This window comes from Ischnura elegans, chromosome 10 (assembly GCF_921293095.1).
Source record: "Ischnura elegans chromosome 10, ioIscEleg1.1, whole genome shotgun sequence".
In the NCBI taxonomy this organism is placed as follows: domain Eukaryota; kingdom Metazoa; phylum Arthropoda; class Insecta; order Odonata; family Coenagrionidae; genus Ischnura; species Ischnura elegans.
The window spans coordinates 51,035,785-51,048,815 of NC_060255.1; the positions used below are offsets into that span (position 1 = coordinate 51,035,785).

The 13,031-nt window shown below is 35.6% G+C and overlaps 1 protein-coding gene across 2 annotated transcripts; it reads right to left on the bottom strand.

Annotated features, from left to right (window-relative positions):
* Positions 1 to 619: 619 nt before the first annotated feature.
* LOC124167129 (DNA repair protein RAD51 homolog 3-like) lies at positions 620 to 9,759 on the bottom strand. 2 transcript variants are annotated; one of them, XM_046544926.1, is made up of 8 exons: positions 9,457 to 9,759; positions 9,162 to 9,274; positions 5,525 to 5,652; positions 5,332 to 5,438; positions 4,721 to 4,914; positions 3,474 to 3,605; positions 1,021 to 1,254; positions 620 to 866 (listed from the first exon to the last, which is right to left on the bottom strand). In XM_046544926.1, the coding sequence occupies exons 1-8, from the start codon at positions 9,554 to 9,556 to the stop codon at positions 834 to 836; spliced, it is 1,041 nt and encodes a 346-aa protein (XP_046400882.1). In that variant the 5' UTR covers positions 9,557 to 9,759; the 3' UTR covers positions 620 to 833. The 2 variants fall into 2 exon arrangements, with proteins under 2 accessions (XP_046400882.1, XP_046400883.1); XM_046544927.1 differs by lacking the exon at positions 9,162 to 9,274.
* Between the last annotated feature and the right edge of the window lie 3,272 nt (positions 9,760 to 13,031).

Here is a 13,031-nt window from a genome sequence, read left to right on the forward strand (position 1 = left end):
TAATAAAAAGACAGATGGTAATGGGAGGATCTTTATAAAGTTTTAAAGATGGGGAATTCAAAAATCCACGCCACCAAGACGGTCAAACTCTAGAAGCTAATTTTGCACACGTTAATATTTCATGAATTGTACAGGATGTGACTTCAATGCAAGCACTAACGAAGAGTTAGAACATTTGAAACAGGAGCACTTCGTTGAACAGTATGTAGTTCATTGTTATGGCAGAAAGAAGAGACAGTAAAAGAAAGGTTTCATGAGATGTATCCTACACGCATCAACAATGAAACCTACAAACCTAGTACTAAATCAATCAATTATTAAGAAGGAGTGCAATCACTAAATCAATGACCTTCAGGCCCTTTTAACAGGGCTTAGTGGGGAAATGCAGATTAATGTATACATACTCACTTTACTCTTCCTTTTGCATCCCCAAAAAGTTAGAAGGGTTTCATGATCATTAATGTGATCCACAGGTTATATACAGATTAAAAAATTGCAAAGTAAATTATTTAAATGACAATATATGCATTCTTCATATAATGAGCATAGATTGAGGTGAAGGAAATATGATGTTCAAGCAATGAACTGAAAGACTCATTACTTCATATAAATAAATAACAATATACATCTTTATTAAAAACTTAAGAATGAAATAAACATACCTTGAAGAATTCAGAGACACAAATGTAAAATATTCATCTAAAAGGTCACATCACATTCTCATCCCCATAAATTGGTATAAATGCTTCTCTTCAAAAATAAACACCCACTTTTAGGGTTACCACAAAATACGTGATGAACATCTAATTTAAATTACTCAGGCTTCAACAAACTTAACTGGCATCACGAATACCTCCTTGTTCTATCTGTAAGAGATAGGTAAATTACTCATTTGTATACACTTTTAACAAACACAGTGAGCGATATGACAATGCAAGCAGAGTCAAAAAAAGATAAAAAGTTTATACCAGCAAATTTTATGATATATACATTATTCAATTCTCCATAAAATCAACAAACCTCAAAGAGTGCAGAGCCACAGGGAGGGTCACAATTTTTCGTGACAAGCATCATTAGAGGAACCTTCCCATTGCTAGAACAAGGAACAGACATTGGTGCGGGGCCCAGCATTAAGCGCAAATCAATCAGGTGAGCAAAGCTGTCTCCTAGGGAAGGAATCAAGGAGCTCTTGCTGACACTCCCATCCTCTGGTGCAAGCTCCAGGGAGGTTGTCAGCTGATTGGTAACAACCACCTAACCAGTAAAACATGACAAAGAAGATGCAATTGAAAAAATAATAGCGTACAACAATAAAGTTTGTACAACATCTCCAAGGGGTGCAAAAGTAAAAGCTAGAATTAAATGTAGAATATAATTTTTTTAAACAAGACAAGAAATAGCCAAAGCATTACTTTTAAATTGAAGAAATCTTTTATTTTTTATTCACCATGATACTTGCACCAAAATCATTTGTACAAGAGACTTAAATTTATAGGGGGTTTTCATAATCACTTCAGGGATAAATGCGAAAAAATCCTAAACACACCAACAAATGTACCTCAATAGTGTCTCAAACATCGTTTTGTCTGATGGAAATATTGGACATACAAGTACAGTAAGCTCTCAACTATACAAAGTCAGCTGGACAAGAAAATAGGCACTTCATAATATCAAGTTTTGTAATTTCAAACCTTTTTAATAAGCCGCAAAAAATGTGACTTTGTTCCCACCGCCCTTTTTCTGTCTTTAGTGGCCTTGTCTAACATTTTCAGTGGTTATTTAAGATGGTATTTTTTTTAATTGCTCTTCCTTATTGATTTTATGCTGTGAAAGACTGTTAAAAATCACACAACCCAAAACTTCCCATTTTTTATTGTAAAATATCAATGATCACAGCACTAAAGAAATTCCTGTCCATTTTAGAAAACAAAATCAAATAGCATCTTGAAATTTTTGTATAAGAATATAATCTAAGAATTTTGAGGTCAGTAGCGAATAGCAACTATTATCTACGCATATGATAGATATTTGCTTCCAGCACCAAGGAAATTTTAACGGCAGCCGGCTTAACTGCCATTTATATCGCCCTCTATCGCTCAGTGACAAGAAAAAAACAAGGGTCTTAACCTGTTTCCAAAATAACCTACGTAGGCTAAAATATAGTTCCCTCCATATTGTCAGGTATATGTATGATCATTTGAATTGGTTATTTTCTTTGTGATTCAGTTACGATCATAAATTACGTAGGATATGATTTTCTACAGGCGAATATTTGAAGTTAATTCTTTTCGGGCCCTATGTCCGAGTCCCACGCTCCATCATCTTTGCGGATGTTAAAATGGAAGACTTTTTACTCGTCATCAAGGTCATTCATGCCGGGTGTGAGGTGCCATGTTTATATAGTATGTCTCTCTTCTTTAATGCCAACAGGAGCAAGGTTCCTACCAGAGAAAGGCTGGAGAAGCATCTTCCATTATCGGGGAAATAAAGAGAGAAACATTATTATGCATTCATTTTTTTCCTAAAACAAACATGTTATCATTTCTTAACATATTTAGGTGTAGTAATGGTTCACTAGCATGATTTCCCAAAAATGACACCCCAAAACGTGTACCTTAACCTCATTTAGTTTTCGTGTTTCTTTCTCCATCGTATTAAAAATTATGCTAAGTATCATCGATTTAGAAAAAAGATATCCTTCATTTTAGTTCTAAAAATTAGTCGCGCCATAATTGTATAGTAGTAAATAGGAAAGGACTAAGCAAATAACTAATTCCGATTGAAAAGTCTGCAGAGAAGAAAAGGGACAATTTTATAAATGCAGCACCTGTTACCCGGTAGGTATCGACGGACTTGATGATGATGAAAAAGTCTTCAATTGAAACGTCAGCAGAGGTAGATGGAGTGCCTTGCCTGGACAGGAACCTGATAAGAATTTTTTTTATCACATAGTCATCCATTTTCAGTGTAATTCCCTATTAGGTGAAATTATTTCATTGACCAAAACCTACAAAACAATATTTAATGAAGTTTAACAGACATTTTCATTTTTTTGGACCAAAGGAATCAGTTGGTATTTACCCACACTGGTCAAAACTCTTCTATGCACCGAGAGGGTAATAGGAGGACACGCTATGTAATAGTATGCGACTGCTACTAATTAGGAGGAGGGACTGTTTAGGATATGAAGAAAGGATTGCTAATGACTTCCTAATGTAGGAAAGAGTTTGGGCCACAAAGATAATAAGAGCCAGGGAAAACTAGAAGAGATGGTCACATGCTCTTGAACATTTTTCTTGCAGAAACCTGTACACTTGTACTCGTACGTTTCCCACAACTGAAGAGTTGAGATAAAATGCAAGAGTTGGAAGACCTTTAATACTTAAGCCACCAGGATCCATGTTATTAACATGAACAATGAGCATTCAAATAAATTACTTAAATTAATATTAAATGAAAATTGCAATACATACAGCAATGTTGAATTTCAGAGTCAAACTCCGCAAGTCAGCCATAATCCTGTACAGTAGTCTGGTTCTATCCTTGAAGGATGTCGAACCATATCGAAAAATGAAAGCCAAGCTATCAATAATAATTAATTTCACCTGTAAAAGAGTAAAAAGGGCTGGAATCACCTTCAGAGGTCCCATAAAATCGATAATACATAATAAAAATCTCAAACATATCATCTTCAACAACAGCAAAATATTATTCAAGGAAATACTGCTAAATTGCTAGCAGCAAACCTTCACCGATTCACCAGCAACTGCATGTAAAGCACAAATGTTCTACAGCAGAAAAATTATCTGTCTTGATCAGGATTCGACTCTGGATCCTCCAAATTTGCACCATTTTTTCCATTGCAGAGTTTGAAACAAACAAATCTTCTCAGAGGAAGAAGATGAATGGTAGTTGGAGTGGTAGAACACGTGGTGCAAATTTAAAGATTCAAGTTCCTTTCTCATGAAAGGTAAATGATAAATAGGGAAAAAGCTTTCATTTTAACATAGTTGGCTGGTATACTTCAGTCTACTTCTTTCCACTCATCTTATAGCTAGCCTCTAGCATTTTTCAATCAATTAGGTACTTCTTTCACTCACGATGGTTCTAAAATGTACCAAAATACACTTGAGCTTTAATTATTAAGGGAAAAACCCAAAGAGACAGTAATAGATCCAGAGAGCGGCTGGAAGGACCATATCCCTCCATGGGGTATCCAAACAAAACTAGATAAAATGGTAATTTAATTCGGACCCCCATTACTGCTGGGAGGTTAACCCCCAGGCTCCCTACCAAGCACCCCACTTGTCCCTATCCTGGATCTACCACTGCAAGTAGATAATAAATTCTAGATGACATTCTTAGAACATATCACTTTGATTTCATTGTCATACATTATCACTGATCATTCCATTGAAATAATCATTATGTTACAGGTTAGGAGGGTAGGAAAAGTGAATAGAGGAGGATAGAAAATTATGGAAAGTTGCACTTCTACCATGCAAATATTCCACCTGATGATTGTTTGAAATATGTCTAGCACTCTAAATAGAAGTGTACAGTTCTATGACAGTACATTTATATTCTTGAAATGCTGTTGCCACACAAAATTTCCACTTTAGTCAAGGAAACACCTTTATTACTGTGACACTAATAATGAAACTGAATACACAGACATATACAAAGTGAGTTTTCTATAACGAAGATAATCACCACTAACCTTTCCATTTGTTTCAAGGAAGTTGTCAAGAAGTGATACTGTTCCTATAAGTTCCTCATGATCATTTACTGCCATGTAATGTACCCCATTTAGAATTGACGCTTCTGTGTATTCTTCCACTTGTATAGATCCTTTCTTGAGAGATTGCTCCATCATTAAAGGTCCACAGTGTTTCGCGCATGATTTAGCAATATCTATAAAAAAAAGAGAAGTTAATTGATCTTTTCAACTGTGAGAAATGTAGTTTACGCTCACACCTAATGGTAGATAGGTAGTCTAATGAACATGGTGTTTACACCACGGTTTACAAGGTGGTACAGCATGGATTAATTTAATCAATTTTGATTTGCTTTACAACAATAGACTCCATCCATAAACACATAATAATGTTGCTAAAACTCTGATTCATCAATAATCGCAATAAGATCAGAGCAAAAAAGAGTCATAGGCTGTGATTTTTGATCCACCCTGATCCAGAGTGGCACCAGAGACTTTTCTTGATCAGACAGTATTGTACCCTGCCCTTTCAAAATCATACTGCACATCGAATTATTATTAAGAGAGAGTAAACATGTAAACACTCTAAACTACAAAATACAAAGTAAAAATACCTTGGAGCCTGATGGGAGAAAATCCACTGTCTGTATCTATAAACAGTGCTTCTCTAGAGACACCACCTAAACATTGAGGAACTTGGACACTTACGCTCAACTGCAAACTAAAAATTAGAGAAAAATAACTAACTTATTATAATTTAAGAAGAAAATCAAATAAAAATTACTACATATTTACAAATTTAATTACCAAAATTGGGTCTTCCCAGTCCCTGGGGCTCCACAAAATTCTGTAATTCTTCTCAAAGGAATACCTCCTCCCAAAGTGTTGTCAACTTCTTCACAAAATGTCACAATACTCCTCAAATTAACTTCAGTCTGTAAATAAAATTTTTTAAATCTCTATAATACTACCTTTGACAAGCACACATTTAAGTAATAATTCCTTTATCTCTCTTTCTGTCTCCTTTCTCAAACCATCAACTCTATTATTCCTTAAATACATGGACAGGAAATAAAAATCAGAGGACTGACACAGAATACATATAAGAGCCAGTCAATAGTAGGCTACGTAGGAACAAGGAGTTAAAACCTCCACCGAAAACATTTGGGGTTATAGTCTTTACACATTTAAATCAGGACATATTTTTTTTTATTCTGCCAAAAGCAGGCCCAAATTTAACTACAATTTTAAATACACTGCACAAAATTGAGAAAGGGTTGACTGAAGGTCACAGTGAAGAACGAGACCTAGCGAAGACACTTCCCAGGAAATATGGAATGGGGAGAAACCTAACTTTAAAAAAAAGTTAGGATTCTCAAAAAATATTCAAAATTCTCTTCAAGTTCCATGGTTCAGGAACCATGGGTGGGACAAGAATTTATATAGAAACCTAACAATGACATTCAAGAGAGGAGAAAAAACACTAGGAAATATAGAAATCAATGCTTACAAAAAATTGAAAATAATTTTTCCAGTAAATTTTAAAATAAGCTACCTGGAATGACACAAGAGGAATGAAAATAATTCAGTTCAAGATGAATGCAACAAAAGAAAGTAAAGCTGTGGAAAAAAATGAGTAAAAAGATAAAGTAAAACTAGGAAAACAAGACGTAACAAGAAAAAAATACTTGACGTGCTTGAAAGAGATTAAAGCACTCATTGCTAAATCTCTTAACATTTAAATTCATATTAGGGATTCCATATAATTCCAAAGCATTATGACCTAATATATATGTGCAACAAAATTCATGACCATTTGAGAAGTCAAACAATGCTTGATACCACACTTAAGAACTCAAGTAAAAATTTTTCCCTTGAAACAGAACTGATTCTGGGTTGAAACTCCACTGAGTGTGAGAAAACTGCCTTAAAACAACCTTGTAACTGCACCTCACTGCCTTGTCCTCAACAAGAAAAGGGGCACTCAACTGAAACTCTGATGCCATTCTCCCTTGCAAGTCCATTGCATTTGAACTGCCTCTCCCTTGCTGCATGTGTGATCCACTGACACTGAACTGGACAGTTGGCTCAGGCCAGGCCAACGTTATGACTCCACTGCATCTCTCTTGCCGAATGCCTTTACTGCCCTGCCGCAGAGCTGCTGCAGCACTTGGGTATCTCCTCTCCCTTATAAATTTGAACTGCTTCTCCCTTGCTGCACGTGTGCTACCCAGCGTAAGTTTTGCCAACATACCAAATCCATCTACCGGACATGTCCGGGACCCATGTAGTTAGCGGTAATGTATTTTTTTTTAATTTAGCTATTGGCAACACAGATATCTTTTCCCACGCATCAAAGTGTTGGTTGCCGTTACTTCTCTCAAGTTGCTAGGTACCGAAGACAAGCAGTGAGCGAGGGTGTAGGCCTCAGAGTAAGGATGTTCTGAGGTGTAGGCGTGAAAAGATTGATGTCATAAATATTTTCCCAATACTTCGACGGTTGTTAATGGCAAGTATATATCGAAATGAAGGTGAAGGGGAGAACGAGGCCGGTGGAGGTGACTGCAATCACAGTAACTGGAGGTAAGCGTTTTAACTTCCCTGATGGCATGTTTATTCCTTCCATGTTTAGCCACGTGAATGTTGACATTGAATCTGCGCTTCAATCCAGGTAGGGTTTCAAGGATTTCGATGACCTTTTTCGGGTGTCATGCAGACACCGCCGAATTCTTCTTTGAACGCCGTGATGACTGCCGTCTGCTTTTCCTGCCTAATGGATAGCCCGGACGAGGAGGAAAATATAATGGTCATTAATGCCACGCCATCCGTTAGTATCCTGCAGAGGACAAGAGTGAGCTCAAGTGGGCTTTCGAAGAAATAAGGAATGCGGGTGGGTATCGCTAGTGAGATGTATATTTAAATGTACATACGTTCGCAAAGCCATATGTAATCGGTAGAATACTGGGATGAGTTCTGCATTGCGTAGCATCAGGAACGTTTCACTAAACTGTGATATTTCACAATTTCAGGGCTGACTGCCACGGCCGACGCCACTTATTGCCTGTTCCTGCGCCTGAAACCAGCAGGTTGGGACAAATAGGTAAATCTCCATTGTATATTCAGTGGCAATTTGGTTCTGTAAATTTCCATTGTTTTGGATCATGGTGTGCTTTACTAAACTGTTGCAGATTGCTACGAAAAAGTGAGCTCAACGGAGAACTATATATAATTACAATTGCCTGTAGCCACGTAGCCAAAGTAACGAGTCATCGCTTCGTTTTTCAATTAAGTATGTTGCAAAGCACAAGCTTCTTCAGTGATAATTTAAGTTTTGATTTCTATCATTTGAATGCTTCACAATAATACAACTATATATAGCTAATAAGCCAAATACAATTTTTTAAAAGATGTGCAGTATCTTTCTTATTTTAAGAAATTGATGCTAAGTCGTCCTATGGTTGATGGTGGTATGAATCCAGTGTAATTAATGAGGGATACAACTGTTTCATTTTTATAACTTAATTTGATTTTCTAGTAATCAATTGTATGTTGATTATGTTTTCATAGGTTACCTACTTTATCTTAAATACCCATCTCTTTGAATTCTCTGATTCTAATTTAATTTTGAGTTAAGTCATTTGTGACTCTCATCAGTCATGTTGTTTCTCTATTGCAGAAGCACCCAACTTCCATCACTTCTTTGATTTAGAATATTTCTGTATGTGCATTTAACATTTAATAATTTATTGATGTATTTTCATGTTCTAATAACGTGTGTCTTGAAAAATATGTTGTGGTCATTGCAGTTATAACTGTTGTTGCTCGCAATCACCTGTCTACCCTTTATCTTTTATCATGCATGCAGTGTAAGAAACCTATTATGTGATCATCCACTGTTGGCTAGGTTGTGCAAGTTGTTAATTTATGGTGTTTCATGTGATTTGACTTGGGAATTTCAATGGATTGGGCAGGGGAATTGTATTCAGCCAAACAAGGGAGTTTCAGTCTAGCTAGCCAAGGGAGTTTCAGTGTAGCTATTAGCCAAGACAGTTTCAGTCTAGCTAGTAGCCAAGGGAGTTTCAGTTTAGTCGGCCAAGGGATTTATTTTCATTGTAGTAGCTGGAGTACTTATTTGCACTGCTACTGCACAGCTGCCATCTCTCTTCCAAACTCCACTGGTTTTGTTTCAATTTCAATGCAGTTTCAGCATAGAAGCAAGGCAGTGAGTTTCAAGGTTGTTTCAGCCCAGTTTCAATTAAGTTTCAAGGGAGAAATATTTACCTGAGAATTGATAACCAAAATGAATGCTTATTGCTTGAATTTCTGGTTATTTAATATTTAAAAAAAGAAATGCATAAAAGAAAACCTAAAACAATGAAAAAAACTGATCATACGGGAAATGTAAATATTATTTGGGTTAATGGTCATATTTAAATGTACATACCTGCCAAATATCTAGGGCCGTTTCCAACTTTGGTGGAGCGATACATTTCTCAAATGTGTCCCAAATATCCTTTCCCCACTGTCGCAATATTCTACATACTTCAGCCCTTGACACTCAAATGGAAATAATTACACAATGACAATTAACATATCTCATGATGAGAAGAGGAAAAACAAAATAATACATGCTTTTTTCAACACAATGACCGCAGCCACTTTCGTAACACGGCAAAATATTTGCTACTCTTTTACATAAGAGAAATCCTAACTATCTTGGAACACAAGAAAAATAATACCTTCATTCTCCAATATATCTTCTAGATAGAGAAATCCAGATTCCTGTAATTTCAGCATGGCAGAATGAGGCAAAGGAAGAGTAGATACGGGCCGCAGCATTGCTCGTCCGAGGTATGAAAATATTAACTTTGCTCTATTTCCTCACGCAATAGCTTCAGTTTGAGAACATACTGCAATATTTATAAGTATAATTACACTGCCTTTCGCTTCTTACCGGGCTAAAGCCAAGCATCTAAGATTTTAGACACAATTCTAATCATAACGTCTCGGATATCACGGCTTGTATTTCTCCCGCACTAAAATGTCTGCTTTCCCAAGTAATGCCATCTATTGCGAAAAAAGTACTATTAACATAAAAAGTGATGTGCTAATAATTGAGGTTAATTTAACATTATATGAACTTTATCAACGCTAGAAATTTATATTTTTTATGATTAGAGGGATGAAAACAAATATATATACATAAGTAAATACATTTCCTAAATATTTTGTTGTTGGTCGTAGCGCGGGAAATCAAATTTCTCTATATCAAAACATGAACATATAATGTGTATAAGTCTGAAGAGCATGGGCAAGATTTTATTTTTATTTCCAACACTAAGCAGCCAATTGACAAAGATACATGCGTAGGTACATTAATATAGGTATTTCAAATACAAAAGCACAATAAATAACAGAGTATACTTATCTAAAAAATCAAAAGGATAACAGACATCATTATTTAAATAAATAAGATGAATATATCAAAGTATATTTAAAAAATTAAAGCATTAAAAGAAGACATAGTAATTTATTACAATAATAAATAAATAAAATCAAGGGTGTATCCTGCAGGATCAAAACTACAGGGGAAAGCCATGGTCGTTCAAGTTGTAACGTTTCAGCATGGAAAAGGTGAATGAAACCAACATTTTAAGAAAATCATAATATCGCTTTACCTTTTTAAATTATCTTATTTATTTTATTGTCTTACACTAATATAATTTTTATGGATTTCAATACAATTTGTTGAAAACTTTCATTCCAATTTAGTCCTAATTTTCCTTAAAATTGCTTCTATTGAGTCTTTATAAAGATGCTGCGAATGCGCACACATAATAAATGTCTAGTATACATATTTAAATAGGGCCGGTTGGGAGTGATTGAGGACCTTTGGCTAAGGTTCATGATTGGGCCCTCCTTACCGCCAGATGCAGGGTTCATCCTCCAGAGAATTCTATAGGAAATGGATTTTGATGCCATTCTGGGTCTTAAAAACTAGATAAAAGTGGACAAAAAATATCAATTTCATAAGAAAAAATACTATAGAAAGTGAGAACTGTACAGCATGTGAAGATTGATGGTATATTACAGTCCTACTCTCTTATAGTTAGTGAAATTGTTCTTTGAAACTGCTCAGAAGGCTAGCCTTTTCAAATGACCCTACCAAAAAAGCATTATAGGTTCTTCTTCATCTTCTGATACCTTTACTTTAATATTCATTATACCCCGAGTAAGTTGTAAATAAAGCAAATAATGAATACGTATAATTTTTAAATTGCAAAAAAAACTGTGGTTCATTAACCCCTTAACTGGGGAGAGCGACTATAGTTGTAAGCGGACTCCGCTCCCCATGTGGGGAGTACGACTATATAGTCGCGCGTGCCGTCACAATGTTATGCGGAGAAGGCGTGAATATTCATTCTTTATGCATCATTGCATGTTTTATGCTTTGTCAGCGGTTCTATACCAATATATTTAAAGTATATTGCCATTTTTATGCCATAGCTTTACTATAAATTTTTTTTCGAAAACGGCATCTCCGAAAATCGGTGGATTTGCTCCCCACCAGGTGAAAGATAAGGAAATTTCTGCCCCCAACCAAGGGGTTAATTCTTTTTTTTATTGCACCCTTAACTTATGCTTCACAATAGGCACAGGTGTTTTAGGGGACCCCTACGCTCAGGGCCCTCAGTGATCACCGACTCCTGAGTTTAATCTAAGCAAGAGGAATAAGAATGTGATGTCATGCTCATTGGTAAGGGAGTAAGGCAGCCGAAAGGAATGGGTGATGCCCTGGGGGCCATAAAACAGATACCTTATAGGTTTCAGATCCGGCATATTGGTGATTTCCCTGCTTGACATTTAGCGGCCTTACAGATATTGTTCATGTATAATATAAGACCACCATAACTTCTCTGCAGGGAATTTTGAAGCCCATGAAGATGAACAAAAAATCTGGTTGAAACTTTTTCAGCTACATTGGTGGCCATTATAACTCAAATGATGGATAAATGTGCCTACATGTTTATATGCATCAATTTCATGTCATAGCCCAAACCTCCAAATTGTGTAGCATTTTTCAAACACTTGGGTTCCTATACACTTCAATATTGTCCTGGTAAAATTATGTTTTCACCATTGAAGCCTTTGGCCCCATGTTCTTTTCTAGCCCACAGGGCACTCGTTGATATAAGACAGCTTCAAAGCTTGAGATATCATGAGTCAATTCAATTTAAAATGACTGTCCCATTGGTTTGATCAGAGGCAATATGAACTTGATGATGGGTGAAGTAGATAAAACCAACACCCACAAGAAGTTCACTATTCTTCTCACCAGAGGGCACAATACCTGGTACATTTGTGCAGCAGGCTGCGGCAAACATACCTTTCCTTCCTACCTGAACGAGCTCTATGCTTTTGGTGCATGCCACGGGTAGGTTTCCTTATAACAAGCAGCAGCAAAAGGGTTAAGCAACTGAAAAATAATGATTTTCACATACTGAATGCAGATAATCTCAGCATATTAAATGAATAACTACTCAAAGAAACTACATTCACATAAATGTCAGAAGTCAGAACATAGAGTGCAATACATTGACATAAGATGGAAGTCTCATAAATTTATTCGAAGACGTCAAAATAATATAGCACATTTGAAACACCATATGAAAGAAAATAAAGGAAGATCATTTTACATGAATCATGAACCATCCACTTTCCAGGGAATATTTTTACATTATAGAGATGAACAAATTCATTTTTAAACAATGCAAACAGTTATTGACATAAATTGAAATATATTTCACGCAATAAAAGAAAAATGAACTTCCATTTTATTAACTGGATTTGATGAAGTTTATTCCACACTAGTGAAGACACCAATGTTTAATACCTGTACAAATTTGGAAACTGTTCACGAGGAAATAAATTTATTATCGAGCTAATTATAAGATAGGAAAATTAGATGATTTTTTAATGTAATGATTTCCAATTATCAACATCATCATCACTAAAATAGGATGAAAACTAAGTGTCATAATAACAACCTGGGAATTTAGATTTGTGTTAAAAAATAAATAGGCTCTCCATTTTTCATGATGTTTTGAAAAATAGTCTACATTAATGTGCAAATTATAATAAAAAACATGCAATATAGTTTATCAAGAACATTAATGATTCCCAAGATGTAAGTGTTGAACACCTACTTGAACATTTTGAGTGAATCATCCATAAATGTTATTGATACAAGAAACTTTTCCACGCAGAGAAACATTTCTCGGACCTGAAGTTGGCTATGAACTTAGCTTCCTTT

Coding starts and splice junctions, on each gene's coding strand:
- LOC124167129 (XM_046544926.1), bottom strand. CDS start 9,556: ATGCTGCGGCCCGTATCTACTCTTCCTTTGCCTCATTCTGCCATGCTG. Junction 5,653..9,161: donor CGGCCCTAGATATTTGGCAG/GTATGTACATTT, acceptor TTTTATTTACAG/ACTGAAGTTAATTTGAGGAG. Junction 5,439..5,524: donor ACTGGGAAGACCCAATTTTG/GTAATTAAATTT, acceptor TCTAATTTTTAG/TTTGCAGTTGAGCGTAAGTG.